At 43.3% G+C, this 17,921-nt stretch overlaps 1 protein-coding gene across 5 annotated transcripts in view; it reads right to left on the reverse strand.

The window, feature by feature from the left end:
• ANO1 (anoctamin 1) overlaps positions 1-17,921 on the reverse strand; it is an 802,432-nt gene that overhangs the window by 91,667 nt on the left and 692,844 nt on the right. For 3 of the 5 annotated variants that reach the window (XM_069623442.1, XM_069623440.1, XM_069623443.1), the window contains 3 exons: positions 16,402-16,473; positions 6,115-6,192; positions 5,107-5,181 (listed from right to left, as the gene is read on the reverse strand). In XM_069623442.1, coding sequence (XP_069479543.1) covers positions 5,107-5,181; positions 6,115-6,192; positions 16,402-16,473 — 225 coding nt within the window. The remainder of the gene's footprint in view (positions 1-5,106; positions 5,182-6,114; positions 6,193-16,401; positions 16,474-17,921) is intronic. The other 2 variants (XM_069623444.1, XM_069623441.1) reach the window with 1 other exon arrangement.

The raw sequence follows: 17,921 nt of genomic DNA on the forward strand, positions 1-17,921 counted from the left end.
TAAGAGAAGCAAAGTGAACCCACACTACTCAGACTATGACCCAGGCCCTGGGCCGCATGAAATGCGGGACGATAGAGGGTCTGGGAGTTTAGGCGCGGGGTGGGGGAAAACGGCGCGAAAGCGTAGGGAGGGGCGTCCGAATGGCGCCACAGGAAACAAAAGCCCAGGAAGGGCAGGAAACAGCACCTGGGTAGGTGTGCATTGTAACAGCGAGAGGTCAGGGGGGTAACCCGGCCGCCCCCAGGACGGAACAAAAGGCCAGGGGGGTATAAGTAAGCCTGGAAAAGGAGAGGCGGCACAAACCAGGTAAGAGCTCACCTCTCTCGGGTAGGCTCTTGGTACCTGGAGAAGGGGAAGGAAAAACGTTTTGCCACCCAACCCACCCTACAAGAAAAACGGAGGAAGAGGGGGTGCAGGCAGGAGCCAGTACGCCGAGTACTCTCTCGGTACACGGCCCAAAAAAGAAGGAGTGGGCAGAAGAAAGAACGCAGAGTACTCTTTCGGTACACGGTCCAAGAAAAGAAGGAGCAGGCAGAAGAAAGGAACGCCGAGTACTCTTTCGGTACACGGTCCATGACACGTCGTAGGCGGCATGTGCCCAGGAACGAAGGCTCAGGGAAACAAGGACTCAGGAGGAGCCTCCGGCAGCTTCGGAACTGGACACAATGTGCTCAAAAGCATATGGCTGCATAATTATGTTTGTTGTGTTGTATTTTCTGTAAGAAAATAAAATGCCTACGGCCTACAACTTTTCCATACACATAAGTTGTCTGTAATTTTATTGCTTAGGTAGGGATCTAGTAAGAGAAGCAAAGTGAACCCACACTACTCAGCCTAAGAAATTGCGCCATTTTAAACTATTATTTTGGACATTTCCTTTGATCGGAGGTCAACTGCCAGCTCTGCCCCCCTTAACCCTGCCTCCTTGGGCACCACCCCCCCAAACTCTGCCCCCACCTCGGCCCTTGTGGGATCCCCCACCAATTTGTTTCCATTTCCACCACTGGTGCCCGAGACAATTTGATGCCCCAGTTAGACCCTGTTCTCCACCCACTGCAAAGGTGGTCCCTGGGTACAGTGCCAACGTTTGATAAGTACCTTGGAAGGTGGGGGAGAGAGGTGCACACACAACATAACATTGTAGTTGGGGGAACACCCACCTGCAAAGCTATCACTGTGTCTATATATATATATCCAGCTATCAGTATCTCATATCTTATCTGCATCTGTTAATCAGTCTCTCTGTATGCTACATTCTATAGGTTACCTCGCCTCTATGCTTCTTTGTGCCTAACTATGATTGTACCCACGTTGTGTAAAAGATGCTTTTAAGTGACCAAACCTTACCACATCCGCGGGGGTAAACCGCCAAGCATTCAGAACTGTTGGGAAACCATAAGCTAGCAGACATGTGTGCCCAACACCGACGAAAATGTTTCCTGCCCACCCTTAGAAATCACAACCTTGTGTCGTTCCACAATCCCGCCTGCGCATCCTGCAACACGGTTTTGCAATGTGAAATCGACCAATTGTTCAGCTAAGAACACAAAAGCGGCGCTGAACCAGCAGATAACTAAATGGGAGCAGCTGCGGCAAAAGCTACTGTTCAGAGGAAAACGCACAATTCTGATGATTTTTCATACAATTTCCAAGCTGAGGCTGCAGGGCCTGTGATGGTGACTGAAGGTTTGTGGTGACGTTTCTTTTGAACTGCACTGCCTTTTTAGTTCTTGCTATTAGGCAGGGGTCGACTGGCCTGTAGGGAACTCTGGGGATTTCCCGGTAGGCCTCTGCACCCTGGGCCTCTTTTGGGTGGTAACCTATTTTATTTCCATAGGAAACGGGTTGGCCTTGCTGAAAATGTGTAATATAGGGCCATATTGAAAAAGATTTCCAGGGCCTCTTTTGGTTCCCGGTCTGCCCCTGCTGTTAGGTGTCACTTCGGTGCCACCGATAAAGCCAAATCTATTGGCATAGGAGTACAGATAACAGGATGAGGAGGTGCACCGGCCTGTGAGTGTTGTCTTTTACCCAAATACTGACTGCCTGTGGTTAAGTTAATCCCTATGGACATTCCGCCCAGCACCAACCCCTATCTGCCCAAAACACATATTCCTGGGATCTCTTGGAGCTAGTTCTATCAGGCAGTAACATCACACCATGGGCTTTTATGGGTCTGCCATTGGAATCTCCAAGCAGTCTTCCGAAAGTTAATGGCTAAATTGCAGTTGCATATCAGTGCCTAGTGCAAAATAAATACCTTCAGCCACTTGATTCTTAAGCAATGTGTGTACTCTCATCTGCTTCTTGCATTGAATTCCTGTCAAAAGCACACATTAGCAACACCAAACCTTTTGGCTCTTTTATAGGTATTGAATAGGCATTTGCCAGGGACAGCCATCATACACCCAGGTACTCACACCTTTTGCCATCTGTTGCCATCATATGGCCAGGTATCACTTGCCTATCCCACACCTAGATAAAAGCTAAAACTGTTGGTTTTACCAATATTTGTTTTGTTACTATCCAAAACAGTTTTTTATTTCATTTTAATTTTATTGTTTAAAGCGCGGACATAGCTTAAGAGCGGCAAAGTGCTATAAAGGGTGTGGCTAGACAGCTATTTTCCTGGCGTCTTTGAACAGTCAGTCTGTTCATCTGTCTAGTCCTTGGTCAGGTAGTGTTGAAAAAAAACAAGTTTTGAGAGCTTCCCAGAATTGGAGAATTGGGGGGCATTCCAAGCCGGTATGGGGATCGAATTCCACCGGGTGAGTGTGTGACAAAAGAAAGATTGTTTGCGGCTGTTGATTTGAGGTGGTTGGTCGATTTGCTGCACAAGGAGCGTGTGCACCAGGTATGTGGAACTCATCCACCAGGCACACGGATGTGCTTCTCGTGGCTGCTTTGTAGATGATGCTTGCGGTGACATTGTTTGGTAGAAAACTGCGGAGAACTTCTCTATTGCACCACCACGTGAAGTGCATGACATTGCAAATTCCCAAATGAAGAACTGTGTCTGTGCTTGTTGAGCATTTTGCAGAGATGCCACTCAGCACCGCAAGGGCAGGTGTAACACTGCAAAAATGATCATGGGATTCAACTGAGGTCCTTCCTCTCTGACATCTTTTTCTCTACCTGTGGTGTCCCCCAGGGATCCAACCTCTCTCCCTGGCTGTTCAACCAATACCTGGCACTCCTTGCCCACCGCATCGCCGCTCTCTGTCCAAACTTTCAGTGCTATGCGGACGATACCCGGCTCATCTTCAGAAACCCTCGGCCTCCTACTCTCCTTCCCTCATCTCCGACTGTCTGTCTTCCATCCAGGAGTGGTGTGCCGCCAACGACCTCTGCCTTAATGCCAGTAAGACTGATATTCTACTCATCGGCACACCCACTCCCTCCTTCCCTGCAGCTCTCTGGCCGGCCTCTCTTGGCCCTCTTCCTACTCCCACCTGCATGGCTAAAAACCTCAGGGTCATCTTCGACACTGCTCTCTCCTTCTCCCCTCACATCTCTGACGTCTCTAAGAAGTCACACTACCAGCTGCACCTCCTTAGAGGTATTCTTTCTTTCCTCTCCTTCCCCCAGAAGCTCACTGTCTCCAGAGCCCTGGTTCTCTCTAAGCTGGACTATTGTAACAGCCTCTATCTAAATCTACCTGCCTCTACCCTCCGCCCTCTGCAACTTATCCAGAACAGGACTGCAAGGCTTGCTCTTGGCCTCAAGCCCAGGGATCGTATGTCTCCAGGACTGGAATCCCTGCACTGGCTCCCAGTGGCTGCGAGAATTAAGTTCAAAACCCTCTGCATTGTACACAAGGCTTTCTGGGGTCTGCGACCGCAATACCTTCAACTCTCTCTTCCTTAATATCTTCCTTCTCAAGCTCTTCGCTCATCCGCCTCCAACTCCCTCAGTGTCAGTCGCTTCTCCAAGCAACGAGTTGGTGGAAGATTACTCTCTTCGGCTGGGACCTCTCTCTGGAACAGCCTTCCTGCCTCCCTGAAACTCGAGGAGAAGCATCTCCGGTTCCGGAAGCACCTCAAAACCTTCCTCTTTGCCTCTGCTTTCTCTCCCCCTCTCCCCTGCTGATTTTCTGACTGAAACTGCTCGGGTTACCTGGCCACCCCCTCTGATCTCTGGCCTAGTCCCCGTCAATTTGCCCAGTTGCACTTCCTCCCTGGCAACCCCTGCACCTGGGGACCGTTCTGTATCCCTACAGTCCCCCACTAGCACTTTTGTCTGCACTTCCCTGCACTTGCCACCAGATGGCCATTATTTATTCTTATTTATTCCACTTTTTCCCCTTGTACTGCACTTTCCCCTCTCCCTTCCCCCGTGCACCTTTCCTTCCCCCCTTCCCATGCACTTGCACGATCTGAGTGACACCTGGCCTAGTAGGATTGTTTTCTGTCCTCCCCTTGTTTCCCCCCACTGCCTCGTCGCGCCTTGAAACACTTGTGTATAGGCGCGTTATAAATGCCATATCATATCATAACTCTACCACATCCGTCATCTTTTGCTCAGCCCAACATTGAAAAGAAATACATGTACATTTGGAACTTCTGGTGCCATGAGGAGATAACCTGCTCCTAAACATAACATTGTTTATGGCTTTGTATCAAAAGATATCCATTTGTGGGCAACAGGTAATAATGTCCCTATATATGGTCGCCGTACATAATGTCGCTGGGAAAAGTTTGTGCCGACATTATATAGGTGACCATATATATATTGGCCAGGGGGAGCGTGGTTGTGGGGGTGTTCCCCGCATGTTCCATGTAATAATGTCTCTGCAAAAAACCACAATTGTTTGGTGAATTATTTGCATGGTGACATTTTTGCGACATTATCACAATGAACCCTTTTGTGGGCCAGTTTCTGATGTGACTTCCTGTTGTCCAAGGTTTTCCAACACATCCCATCGACCCCCTCCTGACCTTCCATTTTAGAAACAATTTTACATGTCATGCACAATCCAAGGTAAACCATGCGCGACCTCATCGAATCCTGGATAAATGTGGTTGGCTGGTGATCGGGGTATTCGGCCGAGTGGTTGTATTGTGCATCGCCAATCAGAAAGCTAACGTAGAGCTGCCATTTACTCACCATAAAGATGATGCCAACTAAATTTGTTAGATACGCTGGAAATCGATCTTTCCAGGTGAGCTTTTCTTTATCCGTCTAGAAAACAAGAACATTGCAAAAACACTTAATTCTGCACATAATTAAAGACAAAAACTAGGATAGCAGTCAAACTTTAAACCTCAGACAAATCAAGGATGATGAATAATATGGATGAAAAGTAGCATAACTCTAACATATAGTTATTGTTCAGTCACAGATTTGCTTTCCAGATAAGGCTATCTAATTTAGTTTTCTTTTTAAGAAATTCAACTATGGCATGATTTTTGCTCCAGTTTCAGAATAACTTTCATTTACACAAACTGTGAAAACCTGTTTTTTTTGGCAACAACGCTTCTTCTCAAACACACATTTTTAACTGGTTGTCTACTCTCAAGGCCATTGTGTTATTGCCCTATCATAAAACAGAAACTGGAAAGGTCTTGACGTTTTCTCAAAGTGGTTTTTTGTGTCATCATTTCTGATTTCAAACCATTGATACATGTGCACCAAATGGCCCAAGGTTATGAACCTGGAGCCAGTGAGGATGCAGTGCAAATATCAGTGACGCACCTGAAGTAGCCAATACCACACCTGGGAGTGGCTCTTACGTGAAGGCAAAAAACAATTTAAAATATACACAACATTACTGAATTGGGTAAAGTACACCACACAACAGCAAACCTGTCCAGTGGAGTTGCTGCATGCATACTGGTCTCAACAAAACACCAGACAGAGAATTCTAAAAACAGGTGTCATGCTCTGGCACAATCAAATGATCTACTAACCATGCAAGCCAAAGATTAGCCATGCAGTGCCATCAATACATCAAGCCACGTGGTAGGAAAAGGAAAAAATAATGGTCGTGAAGTGAGGTTACAAAAACGTCTACAGCCAAAAACGTTTTGGAAAAAAAAAAGAACAGATGTCTACACAGGGTTTCCACAAAAACGTATAATTTGGGATTCTCTGTAAATTTGTTGGAAAATGTACCAATATCACCCCAGCCATGGCTGTCTTAACTCTTTGCCTCCATTTGTTTGTCGTCTCCTCTGGCACACTTCCACGCTTCTGATGGCATTCAAAGGGAAACAAAGAAAAAAAAAAGCACCACGCAATAAAGGGTTACAAAGCATCGGCTGGAAAAATTGCCAAATTAATAGACACATCACTTGGCTTTGTAAGTGCGAAGGGTCCTATTAGCTGCAAATCAGTCATTAACGCACTGCAGGGAAATGAATACGTCGGGCGCGGGCGCAGTTGGGTTACGCATTCAGCCAAGGCCCGGGGAATTGGCAGACATTCACTGGAAAGTAAAGGAAGCTTAGGCTTGGTTCATATCAAGGGCAAAGCCATACATAAAAGAAGAAGAAAGCATGGATCAGGACCAGGCGGGTGGCATCGGCACACCTGTTCCGCAGCACACCATAAGCAGTCTCTTGCTTTACCATTTCTTGCCACCTGTGAGTCATTCTGAACTGCAGTTTGAAGCATGCAGTTTGGAAACTGCACTGCTCTGACGTCCTATGTGAATTCCCACTGGAGACAACCATCCCCTGGGCCATGTATTCCTTCCCCACACCTCCAGGCTGGCAAATAGATAACATTGTACACTGTGATCAGGGGTGGGCTGGGAAGCAATAGAGGCACTGGAGATAATTACTGGGAAGCAAAAGAGGCCCTGGAAATAATGTTTAAAATTACCCCATATTACCCATTTTCAGCAAGCTCAACACTTTTCCTATGAGAACATGTGGATATACCACACACAGGACGTAGAGGCCTACCATGATATCTCCAGAGTTCCCTATAGGCCAGTCCACCTCTGGCTGTGATTGTTTCTCTTTCACAATCCTTATTTAGTTCATTATTTGTCTGTTTGGTTAAGTGTTTGGATGCTGTGAATGATGGCAGCCAGAGATATCAAATGTGTGCATGTTACAACATGTTCCTATTATGAACGATTTGCACGTACTGTTCTGTTCCTCCCCACCCCAAGCCCTTGCTGCAACAAAATCAAAATGTCATAGTGGTGGCTGGCACAGATTTAAACCGAAAATAATTGGTGGCTTCCCTCCTAGCTCATGCCCCAGACTGATGTTCACAGATTTGCCTTTTTGAGTCTTGTCTCTTGTGTCTTCTTTCGCTGACGCTATCATTGTTGCCAAACTGTGTACCCTTCGTTTGCGTTGGGTATGTGCCTTCCTACTATCTGACTCACCTTCTTCCCATTATCTTGGTCTCCCTCTTCCATTCTTTCCTTTCCATTCCCAACAATGTTCTCCTCCTCCCTCCAACCTTAACCATTACAGTGTGTCCCCCTTTTTCCATTTGACCCCTTCCTCTCTTTTATCCTGGCTGCATCTAACATTGTCCTTATTCTCCATCCATCCAGTTTCGAATGGCATGAGTAGTATTAATAGGACACATTATTACAGTGCATAGAAGCAGTCTGTCTGCCTGAGGTGCTATATAAATCACCAAATTATTATTATCATTATGATTTTATACACCGTTTCCAGTGAGGTATTTAAATGATGTATATGTAGCAAGAGGATACACTACATTTAAAAAAAAAGGCTATTGTGAATTGCTATCAATTCACAAAGAAGTGCCACTGTTATAACACTCCAATGCACAGTATTCATGGCAGTAATTTCACTTTATTTTTGGCTGGAGGTATGGAACTACCATTGGCTGTAAATTACACAAGTAGCCTCTACAGCAGATGTTTAAATACATACCCAGTTGAATGTATATTTTCTAGCTACGTTCATAATTTCGTAATTTCCAGCAGCTTAAGCCGAAGATAAAAACCCACCACCCACTGTATAAACAGTAGCGGCCAGACATCGTTTGTGGATTGCAAGAGCCATGAAATTGCCCTTTACCAAAAGCAACTGATCTGTCATTATGGTGAATTTGTTGAATACCCCATGACACAGTTTCGGTAGAAACAACTAGTTCTGGTTTTGGCCCAATTAAAGCCAAACTTGGAGAACATCTTATATTGATGTTGAATGACACAGTTGTAAGGTAGTCTTTCTTCCTGTAATGGGCACTGCCACCAGTAATTATGGGCTTTGACCTGGCAGAGTGGAATTATCACCTTACCAGGCAGTACTTTCACTTTCTTTAATGAGTCTTATTGTGCTGCTGGTGGTAACTTCGAAGTGCTTTTATCTCTTTACACTATAGTGCTTTTAAGTAATTTTTAAGCACTATTAGGCACCACCCATGTAGTTAAACCTCAGTTAAGGTAGCTTGCCTCTGCCTCCCTTTCCTTTGCTTTTAGTTCTGGTCAGGCATCAACCCACCAATTCACCAAAAACAAAGGACAGAGAGAAATGAATCCCTTTCAAAAGTCACAATACATACTGCTTCTTGTTGTATTGCTCAGAAACATAAAGAAGACAAAATGATGATTGAGTTGAAACATGAACACATTTTTAGGAGCATTTTGCTAAGGTGGGCAGACTCACTAAACTGAGTAGACCATTGATCAGAAACAATTTAAGGTCCTCAAGACATAAGACCTCGATGATAATTCTTTACAAAAATGCCCAAACCAAAGTTAAGATTGCATACATAAACGGAACACCAGATCAGAGGGGCAGACTCTCTTTCCAATGAAGAGTCTTTGAAGGCTTCAATGATAAGACAGAAGATGGTCTCACCCTCCTAGTAGGGCTAGCTTCATCAACCCTCCAAATAGCGAATTCCAGCTGGGCTTGGATATTCCCAATGAACATGCATAAGAAGAAATTACATGTATTGATTTTCAGGGTTCATTATCATCATATGTGGAGATCATTTGCAAAATCAAACTGGATTTTTCTATTCACTGAGTTGACCGTTCCAGTCCTCCACCCAAGAAGCATTTAGTATTAAAAACAGGAGTAAAATAACACCAGAAAACCTTGTTAATCTCCTGCTCTTTTAAAATAATTGTTTGCATAACTTTTTGAGTCATGTGCAGCAGTCACAATGAAAGCTTCTCATAAACACACACTCAATAGGAAACTTTCAGATGTGAGGCAGGCATAACTCGGTTGTTCTTAAAAAGTAAACCAGATTAGAACAAATGCAGGAGTCTACACATTTATTTATTACAATAAGTAGTTTTGTTCGAATCTCCATTGGAAGCTTTTAATTTAATCATCTGTGATTTTGTGTTTCTTTATGTGTTAAATCATCAACATTGGATCATTTGATTTTGAGAAAGCCTGTATACAATAAAGTAATTAATTGTGTACATCTTGAAAGATGGATAATATGTCACCTTTATTTAAACTTGGTGGTGCTAATGAAGAGAACATTTTTATTTGCAAAAAAATGTATTGCCTCATTCACTACAGAAACATTTATATTGAGTCGGTTAGAACCTATTCTCATGCACTGAGGGGACCATGCATCCGTGTCTGTAATCTGTGTATCTGCTGATGGTAAGAACCAAGTTGTTGCTAGAGGGCAATTATGTGCAGAGGGCATGAAAACTGGCCAAAATATATATACCCTGGAACTTTCAAATGTGATATAGGCAGAGCTCTGTTTTACTTGAAAAGTAAATCAGATTAGAGAACTTCATGATTCCACACAATCATCCCTTAGAAGAATGAGTTGGTGTTTACAAATGTCCATTAACATGTTTTTATTTGTAATCATCTGTGGCTGTATTTATATGTGTTGAGGTATCATCATTTTCTCGTTCAATGTTGGGAAAGCTTGTCAATATACAATCAAGGGATTGAGTGAGAACTGGGTAGATCTTGAAAGATGGAACGGGTCCATCTTGCGATGTACTGTGGTAAGTTGTGCATCCCAATTCAATCTGAGCAAATCCATGTTCTGTGCTTTCGAGGCTACTGCCAAAACCATGGTTCGGCCAGATGAAGGAATCCGTATTCAATGAAAACTGATACGCAGTGAACAAAAAAGCAGAGAACGACGTTATGAAATTGCATGCAGGTCTTCCCCACCCCTCCTCGACTTGGTGATCCAGACCACAAAGGTAGTGGTAATTCACCATAGCTAGCTAATGTTACCTAGTCCCTACTAAACATTTGTAAATGTTATCCCCTTTGCCTTACCCATGGTTACGCTGCCCATGGTTCAACTTTCTATGCCACCATTTAGATAAAAGCAGACAGCTAGTTCAAACTCTGTGTAACCATTGGCAGCTATCTCTTAATTAAATTAAGGACTACTTATTTATTGTGATTGGCACCAAAATGTTTAGCTTGCAGCAAAGTAGACTCTAACCAGAGGTCCTGCCCTCCTCCGCATCAATTAATCTCACATTTCTAAATACAGACTGCTTCGTAACTCCAGCATGCTTTGCCTGGGATTGGATCGTTAAATGAAAACTAGTAAATCTTGAGCAATACTATCCCCAATTGTGTGTCATGTGCTTTGTAAGGGGATGTGATAAAACAATACACCTTTCTTATGAGCTGTTTGGTTACTCTAGACTGCCAGGCGTAGTGTAATTGGTGAGGTTCCTAAGCGTGGAAGTGGCATTTCTGAAGACATGTTTCACACTATTTACTTTCCATTCATGGGAGTTGTCCTGTTCGTCGAGCAAGACTCCTGCCCTGATAATGTATCAGAACCAGATAAGGCTCTAATTAAGTATCAGGTAACAGTATGCCCAGAATGCCGTAGGCCATTTGGTGTCTGCCAAGAACAAATAGCGGTTTCTGGGGACGTTCCAAGATGTCTGTCAGCAGGCATGGATCCAGATATTTTGGGAGACTCCTGCTTTCAAGGGGGTGGGTTGGTTGATTGGCTTGGATTTCCATGTGGTTGAGGTATTGCTGCTTTTTTTGTTACTCTTTTACTTTTTATCCCTACCTGGGACCGGCTTAAATGTCAAGCTTGTTTCTCGCAAGTATGCACCTCGAAACGAGGGAGCAGTTTGCGGGTTGATGGAACAGACATTGGTTTATCTCTATTCCTGCAAATTGTGGCACCTTCAAGAGCGTGCTAGAGTTAAGGGATGGGGTGGGTCGTTCATATGGGGAACATGGCAAAGGTGTCTTTAGTGTCCATACTGAATGCCAACCTATAATCTGCTACATTACCAGTATGTTATGGTTTGTTGCAGGTATGTATTCAGTGCCCACACATGGGATTATACAAGAATGTGTAAGTACAACCAAGAAGATCCCGGTGACAAAAAGATGAGTTGAAGGGAGTAGGTGGGGTCTTACTAATATGGACATGGAAAGATAATTTATTTAAAAAAATGATCAGAAACGTTTGTGGAAATAATACATTTGCCATTCTCGTTAGGGCATTGTTTTTTCCCCATCATGATGGGTTTTTATTTGCATCCAAATAAATGAATACATTATTTTGTAAGTAAAACCCGTCTCAAGAAACCTCTCTATAACCACATGAGCCACAGAATGTCATTAGTTCCTCCTATTTGTCAACATATCTGGTAAAATTCTCACTAAGGGCTAGCCTAACAAAGACATTGGTAATGGCATAGCGCCTGGTCATTTAATAATGTCTCTCCGAACAATCAGCTGCAGCAACATTCTGGCTAAAATGTTGTTTTTGAAAGATACACTCCCTTGGAAGACTAAATGTAAGGAAGGGGTGGATCAGCTCAGTTTATGAAATCCCACTTGATATCCTGAGATTACATTCAGATGTATAAATGTCACTCAGAAACAAAACATTTCAATGAAGGTGCTCATTCAATCAATGTCTTCCACGCCAACCAAAGTACATGTCTTAAAAGCAGCAGTGTAGGTCTTTAATTTAACATACCTGCAAATCATGCTCACCAGACCTACCTCAGATTTGAGTTGGGAACTTCCACTCTTAGTGCGCAATGCTATGTGTTGGTTTTAGCACCAATGCAGGAAGGTTCAACAAGTGGTTATCAATGCCACCTCTATGCAGCTCCTTGCAGCCTTTAACTAGGATCCATAGCTATCTGTATAGTTCCTCGTCGTCTCTTCTGTGCCAGCCAATGAGCAAGTCACCCACGGTATTCGACTGACTATCAGGATTAAAAGTAGGTTTTGTTGCTATTAGCGGGAATTTGATATTTCACTCGTGGAGATCTGTAAAACTGCCACATGGGCACTGGACCATATATTTACTATATCCTGCCATGTGGATTCAGAATCCACCAGGACCAATAACAGCTCTGGAAATGCACTCATCGGTTAAACTGTACTTAAAGGGATACTCTAGTAAAAAAATGTATTTCAAAAATAGATAGGCCACATTAAAAAAAAAATACTAGCATCCTCCGTTTTAAAACTTCCTATGTAAAATTTTGAGCTATTCAAGCTCAAAATTCGAAAAAGCAAGCACAGGGGGGCCGCCATTTTGTGAAATGGAGGCCCTCCTGTGCTGGCTTTTGCTTTTGCGGCACTAATGAAGGAAAAGCCAGCCAGCTGTAGTAAACAAAGTCTACCGCTGGGTGGCTTTCCCTTCATTAGTGCCGGGACTCGGAGGACGCGGACCGGAGACCAGAGCAGGAAAGCTGCAGCTGAATCTCGGTAAGTGCTATTTATTTTTTTTACAAAAAATAAGCATTAGCTGCGGTTTTTTTTCTAAGTTTTCCGGGCTGGAGGAGCCCGGAAAACTTAGAAATAAAACCGCAGCTTTAAAAACGTATTTATGTTTGCGGTCGCTTTTGAAGCGACCGCAAACATAAATACAACGTTATTGTGTTGGAAAACGCTGCGGTTTTTCGTTCCAAGTTTCTCAGGCTCCTCCGGCTCGGAGGAGCCTGAGAAACTTGGAACGAAAAACCGCAGCGTTTTCCAGCACAACCGCGTGTGTTTCTGCCTGCTGTGGCTATCACTTTGGGTCTCCGGTGCTCCTAGGAGCACCGGAGACCCAAAGTGAAAGCCACAGCAGGCAGAAACACACGCGGTTATGTTTACATGCCGCGTAGTGTTTCTACCTGCAGCTGATTTCCCATTTGGGGCTCTCGGGCTCCCCGTGGGGAGCCCGAGAGCCCCAAATGGGAAATGCTACGTTGTCTGCCTGAATCTTCTTTTCCATTTGGGGCTCTCGGGCTCCCCGGGAGCCCGAGAGCCCCAAATGGAAAAGCAGATTCAGGCAGACACAACGCGGTTGTTTTCTGCAATGCCGCGTTGTGTCTGCCTGAATCTGCTTTTCCATTTGGGGCTCTCGGGCTCCCCGTGGGGAGCCCGAGAGCCCCAAATGGGAAATGCTACGTTGTCTGCCTGAATCTTCTTTTCCATTTGGGGCTCTCGGGCGTGGGGAGCCCGAGAGCCCCAAATGGAAAAGCAGATTCAGGCAGACACAACGCGGTTGTTTTCTGCAATGCCGCGTTGTGTCTGCCTGAATCTGCTTTTCCATTTGGGGCTCTCGGGCTCCGGGAGCCCGAGAGCCCCAAATGGAAAAGCAGATTCAGGCAGACACAACACGGTTGTGTTGGAAAACGCTGCGGTTTTAAAACCGCAGCGTTTTCCAACACAATAACGTTTTATTTATGTTTGTGGTCGCTTCAAAAGCGACCGCAAACATAAATACAACGTTTTTAAAGCTGCGGTTTTATTTCTAAGTTTTCCGGGCTCCTCCAGCCCGGAAAACTTAGAAAAAAAACCGCAGCTAGTGCTTATTTTTTGTAAAAAAAATAAATAGCACTTACCGAGATTCAGCTGCAGCTTTCCTGCTCTGGTCTCCGGTCCGCGTCCTCCGAGTCCCGGCACTAATGAAGGGAAAGCCACCCAGCGGTAGACTTTGTTTACTACAGCTGGCTGGCTTTTCCTTCATTAGTGCCGCAAAAGCCAGCACAGGAGGGCCTCCATTTCACAAAATGGCGGCGCCCTTGTGCTTGCTTTTGAGCTTAAATATCTCAAAATTTTACATAGGAAGTTTTAAAACGGAGGATGCTAGTATTTTTTCTTTAATGTGGCCTATCTATTTTTGAAATAAATTTTTTTACTAGAGTATCCCTTTAATGTCCCAGTTTATCAGATCGGACACTGTTTAGGAGATGTAAGGATATATGGCAGTATTTTTAAAAGCAGCCATTGCGAAAGGTGTGCAGATGACAGTTTTCTTTTAAAAAACAACCAGTAAAATGGGTGTTCATTTTAAAAGCACTCAGCAAAATGTTTTCAGTAGCAGCCAGTAAAATGGGTGCTCATTTTTAAGAAACACCCAACAAAATGTGCAGTTATTTTAAGATGCAAATGGGTGCAAGTGGGGGCAAACTAGGGATACAGATCAGCAGGTTAATGGGATTAGCCTGAAGGTAGAGAAGAGATGGGAAATTACATGAAGAAGGTGAAATGACACATTAGGCCTGCAGTGACAAAGCAGAGTGCTTGCAAAAAAGACAGTGGGCTCAATGTGCATTACACATACAAATTATGAGAATTCCAATCTGTGTAAATTGCTTTGGGAAATAACCTATATGATAAAACTAACTTCCCATTAACAAAATCCCGACTAATTAGATTTCCTGATTAACAATGCAATGCAATTTCAGCGGACTCGGATGGACTCTGTTTAATATTTCTCCATGAAAGAGGAATGTGTAAAAAAACACAGTAAGTGATGAATAGCTGTTTCTTATGCAGTTTCTTGAAGGCTCTCATGAGCTGATTGGTCAGTATAGGTCAGAGGTTTTGGAGGTGTCAAAACCACGTCAGGGAAAGGCAGGGCTTTTCTTGATGGACGGGGGAAGAGATTAAAAAGAGGTTTGAACCGAAAGGCTGGGCATTCTCTGTTCCTGCCTGTACCATTGTTGGATGCTGGGCTCCTGGGCTGCAGACAGTGCAGAGGGAGATGACGCTCTGACATTGAAGTGGCTGGGATCCCAAGACTGAGCCAGGGGGCAGTGCGGGGTTTGCGCAGATAAGCCCCGGCAGAAAGGTTATCCAGACAAATGCAGAGGCTTCATAAATTAATTGTAAGTGAAGTTTAAAACTGAGGAGTACGTGGGATGAGTGCCGTCCTTTACCAGTCTCCATAAAGGTCAATTTTTGAAAACAAAATACCATATTCTTTCTTCTTTTTTTTGTACATGTTTAAAGAGGACAGCATGTCATGTTAACAAATGCTCTCCATGTTTTGCCATGTGTTTGCATTTTATCTCTTAGAGAGTCGAAGCTGTGCCAGCTGTTGGTAAGAAACTGTAACTGTGCTATCATGAAATGTAAGGTTTTGTTTCTGATTACATATTGCTGCATTTAAAGAAAATAATAATAACTGCCATAGCAGAAACAGGAATGGTGCTGGGTTTTTGTTTCACTTCATGCATCTGAAGATCACTATTTCAGGGGGAAAAAGCAACTGGGGGATCCTGGTGTTTATGTCACAATGAGAAAATATTCACTGTCTTATTTACCAGATGAAGCAATGTTAGAGAAAAAGGAAAATATATATAAATATGCTAGATGGTTTGTATGTGTGTATGAGTGTGCTTCACCCTGCATGCTAAAAGGGGGAGCAGAGTGCTCTCACAGGAGCACAGGTCTCTGGTGTAAATAAACCAGTGACACAAGCTACATGCAAAAAAGTGACATTATTTATGATCTTACTGGGTTCTCTAAAAAATTTACTAAGCCTGGGGGTTGTCCACAGTCCGCTCAAAGTGGATCATATTTATAAAGAGGGAAGGTTTGTCTTACCATAGGGCTGTATTAATGAAGGTATGCGCACCACTAAAATTACCCCGAAAATAAGATACCACTAAATTACCACCAAATAGGATAATACTAAACTACTACCAGAATAGGGTAATACTAAATTACCACCCAAATGAGGTAAGGCCCATTTACTGCCAAAATATCACAATACTAAAATACCACCAAATCAGGTAATAGCCCCAAAGACAAAAACCTCCTACAGAGCATAGTTTTGAATTAGTGGAATCGCATATTGTTAAGAAAAGTGACTTTTCCATAACTGTGTAGGCCAGAACCTCCAGCTTTTTCAATGAAACGACCACACACGCCACCACTGCCCTGATAAGTTTATTTCCTTTGCTTTGATACTATTCTTCAGCTAACTAACCAATTGTGCAGAGCCATGAGAGTTTCAAAGGGGAAATTGAAGGTAGGGAGTTGGGCCACACATTCTGGATTTGTGAAAAACTATCAATATAAAGCGGATTCACACAAGGCATTGAGATTGTTTAAAGGGATGGTATTCTGCACCTACCCCAACGCTGAGGTATCCATATTTATAGCGATCAAGATACTTCACTTCATTCACCCTGACTCTCCACGCCAGACGAAACACAGACAAGGCAAACAGAGGATGCAGCCTTACCGCTTTCGTTTTGCGCTCTTTCCTAAGAGATTTCTGCAAAACCTTGGCCTCGTATTCTGCCCTTGGGTGATCCTGCAAAGAGAAGACACACCGTGGAGAGAACAATACTTAAGCGAGAATTATGCAGCATTGGTTTATTGATTTCAAAATACACATTTCGCAATGTGCTCTGGTGGCAATTAAGTGGGCTACTTCGGCCAGCCGACTATGCTACTGTATGTAAGATGTTCCACAAGACTATAAGATTTTACTTCAAGAATGAGATTGAAGTGGCCAATTGGGTTGAGTTGTTTACATTTACAAACGTTCCAGGCAGACATATCATAGACTGGAGTGAAGGCAGGCCACATCTTAAAAGCAGTAACTCTTCGGCAAACATCGGCAAAGCAGATTCATAAAAATATAGCAGTGATGCCAAAAAAGTGAATCAGCCAGAAATTAAAATAATTAAAAAATACGGCCCTGCAAGATCGAAAATGCTTGCAACAATTTGGTGGTGAAAGCTACAAGGGATTTAAAACATGTCGTTAGATAGCGAATCAAAAGCAATCATCTCTGAGGAGGAGGAGGCTGTGATTGTGAAAAGGTGAAGCAGTGACGTAAAAAAAATTAATTTCAAACCTTGACTGTCCCCTTCAGGAAACCAGAAAAAAACAAAAACATACAATTATTTAAGTTTACTTAAACACTTCCTTAAAAGAACATTGAAATCAATAACAAATTAACAAGAGTAGCTCAAATAAAAGTGTAAGTTCTTTACAAGGGCCCTCAGACTGTGCATTTAAATAGCCTATTTCTGTGGCGAGAGGTAGTTAAATATTTACTAACTGGGGAGGAAGAAATCAGATTGCCTGATTCAACATTTAGTCACCAAATGGAAATTCGTGTTGTTGATGTATATATTCTTGCCCAGGCCTGTGCTGATTATTGGTTAAAAAAAACTACTAAAATTACCAAACTGTAACATCCATGCACCCGATAACCCTATCCAGACAACCATTTGGGGTTTGTCCATTTAAAATATGCCAAGAAATAGTGATTATCTTTTCAAATCCTGCTTTTAATTTTTGCACCATCAATATAGCATTTGTTGTGTTAAATTTACAGCCTCTCACTTATGAACTGATGCGAAAAGCAGATCGATTCTCAACGCACCTGTCCTGCCATGTCATGATTGGGATTTCCTCGTCAACATCAGACATCTTGCTTTCCAACGCAGTGGCCCTCAGCAAGCAGTGGGGCAGCTTTTTTAAATGAGTATCTCCTAAAGAGGTTTCTTGGTGTGGGTGCAAGAGCAAGGGACATGAATTCATTGAACAATTATCGGAGTCCCCTTCTAATTCCTTTCACCTAAAGAGATGAAGAATTGTTCATTTCTGTAGGTGGCACCTTCTTTATACAGGGCCAAAACATTCAGATACTACATTTCCAATAGGATCAATTTTCTTTTGACAAACAAGTTTCGATAGTCTGCGGGGATTTCAAGTATAATTTTTAAATGAAAATCCATGCTCAAATGC

The sequence above is a fragment of the Ambystoma mexicanum genome, chromosome 11, assembly GCF_040938575.1.
Source record: "Ambystoma mexicanum isolate Mex_15411 chromosome 11, UKY_AmexF1_1, whole genome shotgun sequence".
NCBI classification, from domain to species: domain Eukaryota; kingdom Metazoa; phylum Chordata; class Amphibia; order Caudata; family Ambystomatidae; genus Ambystoma; species Ambystoma mexicanum.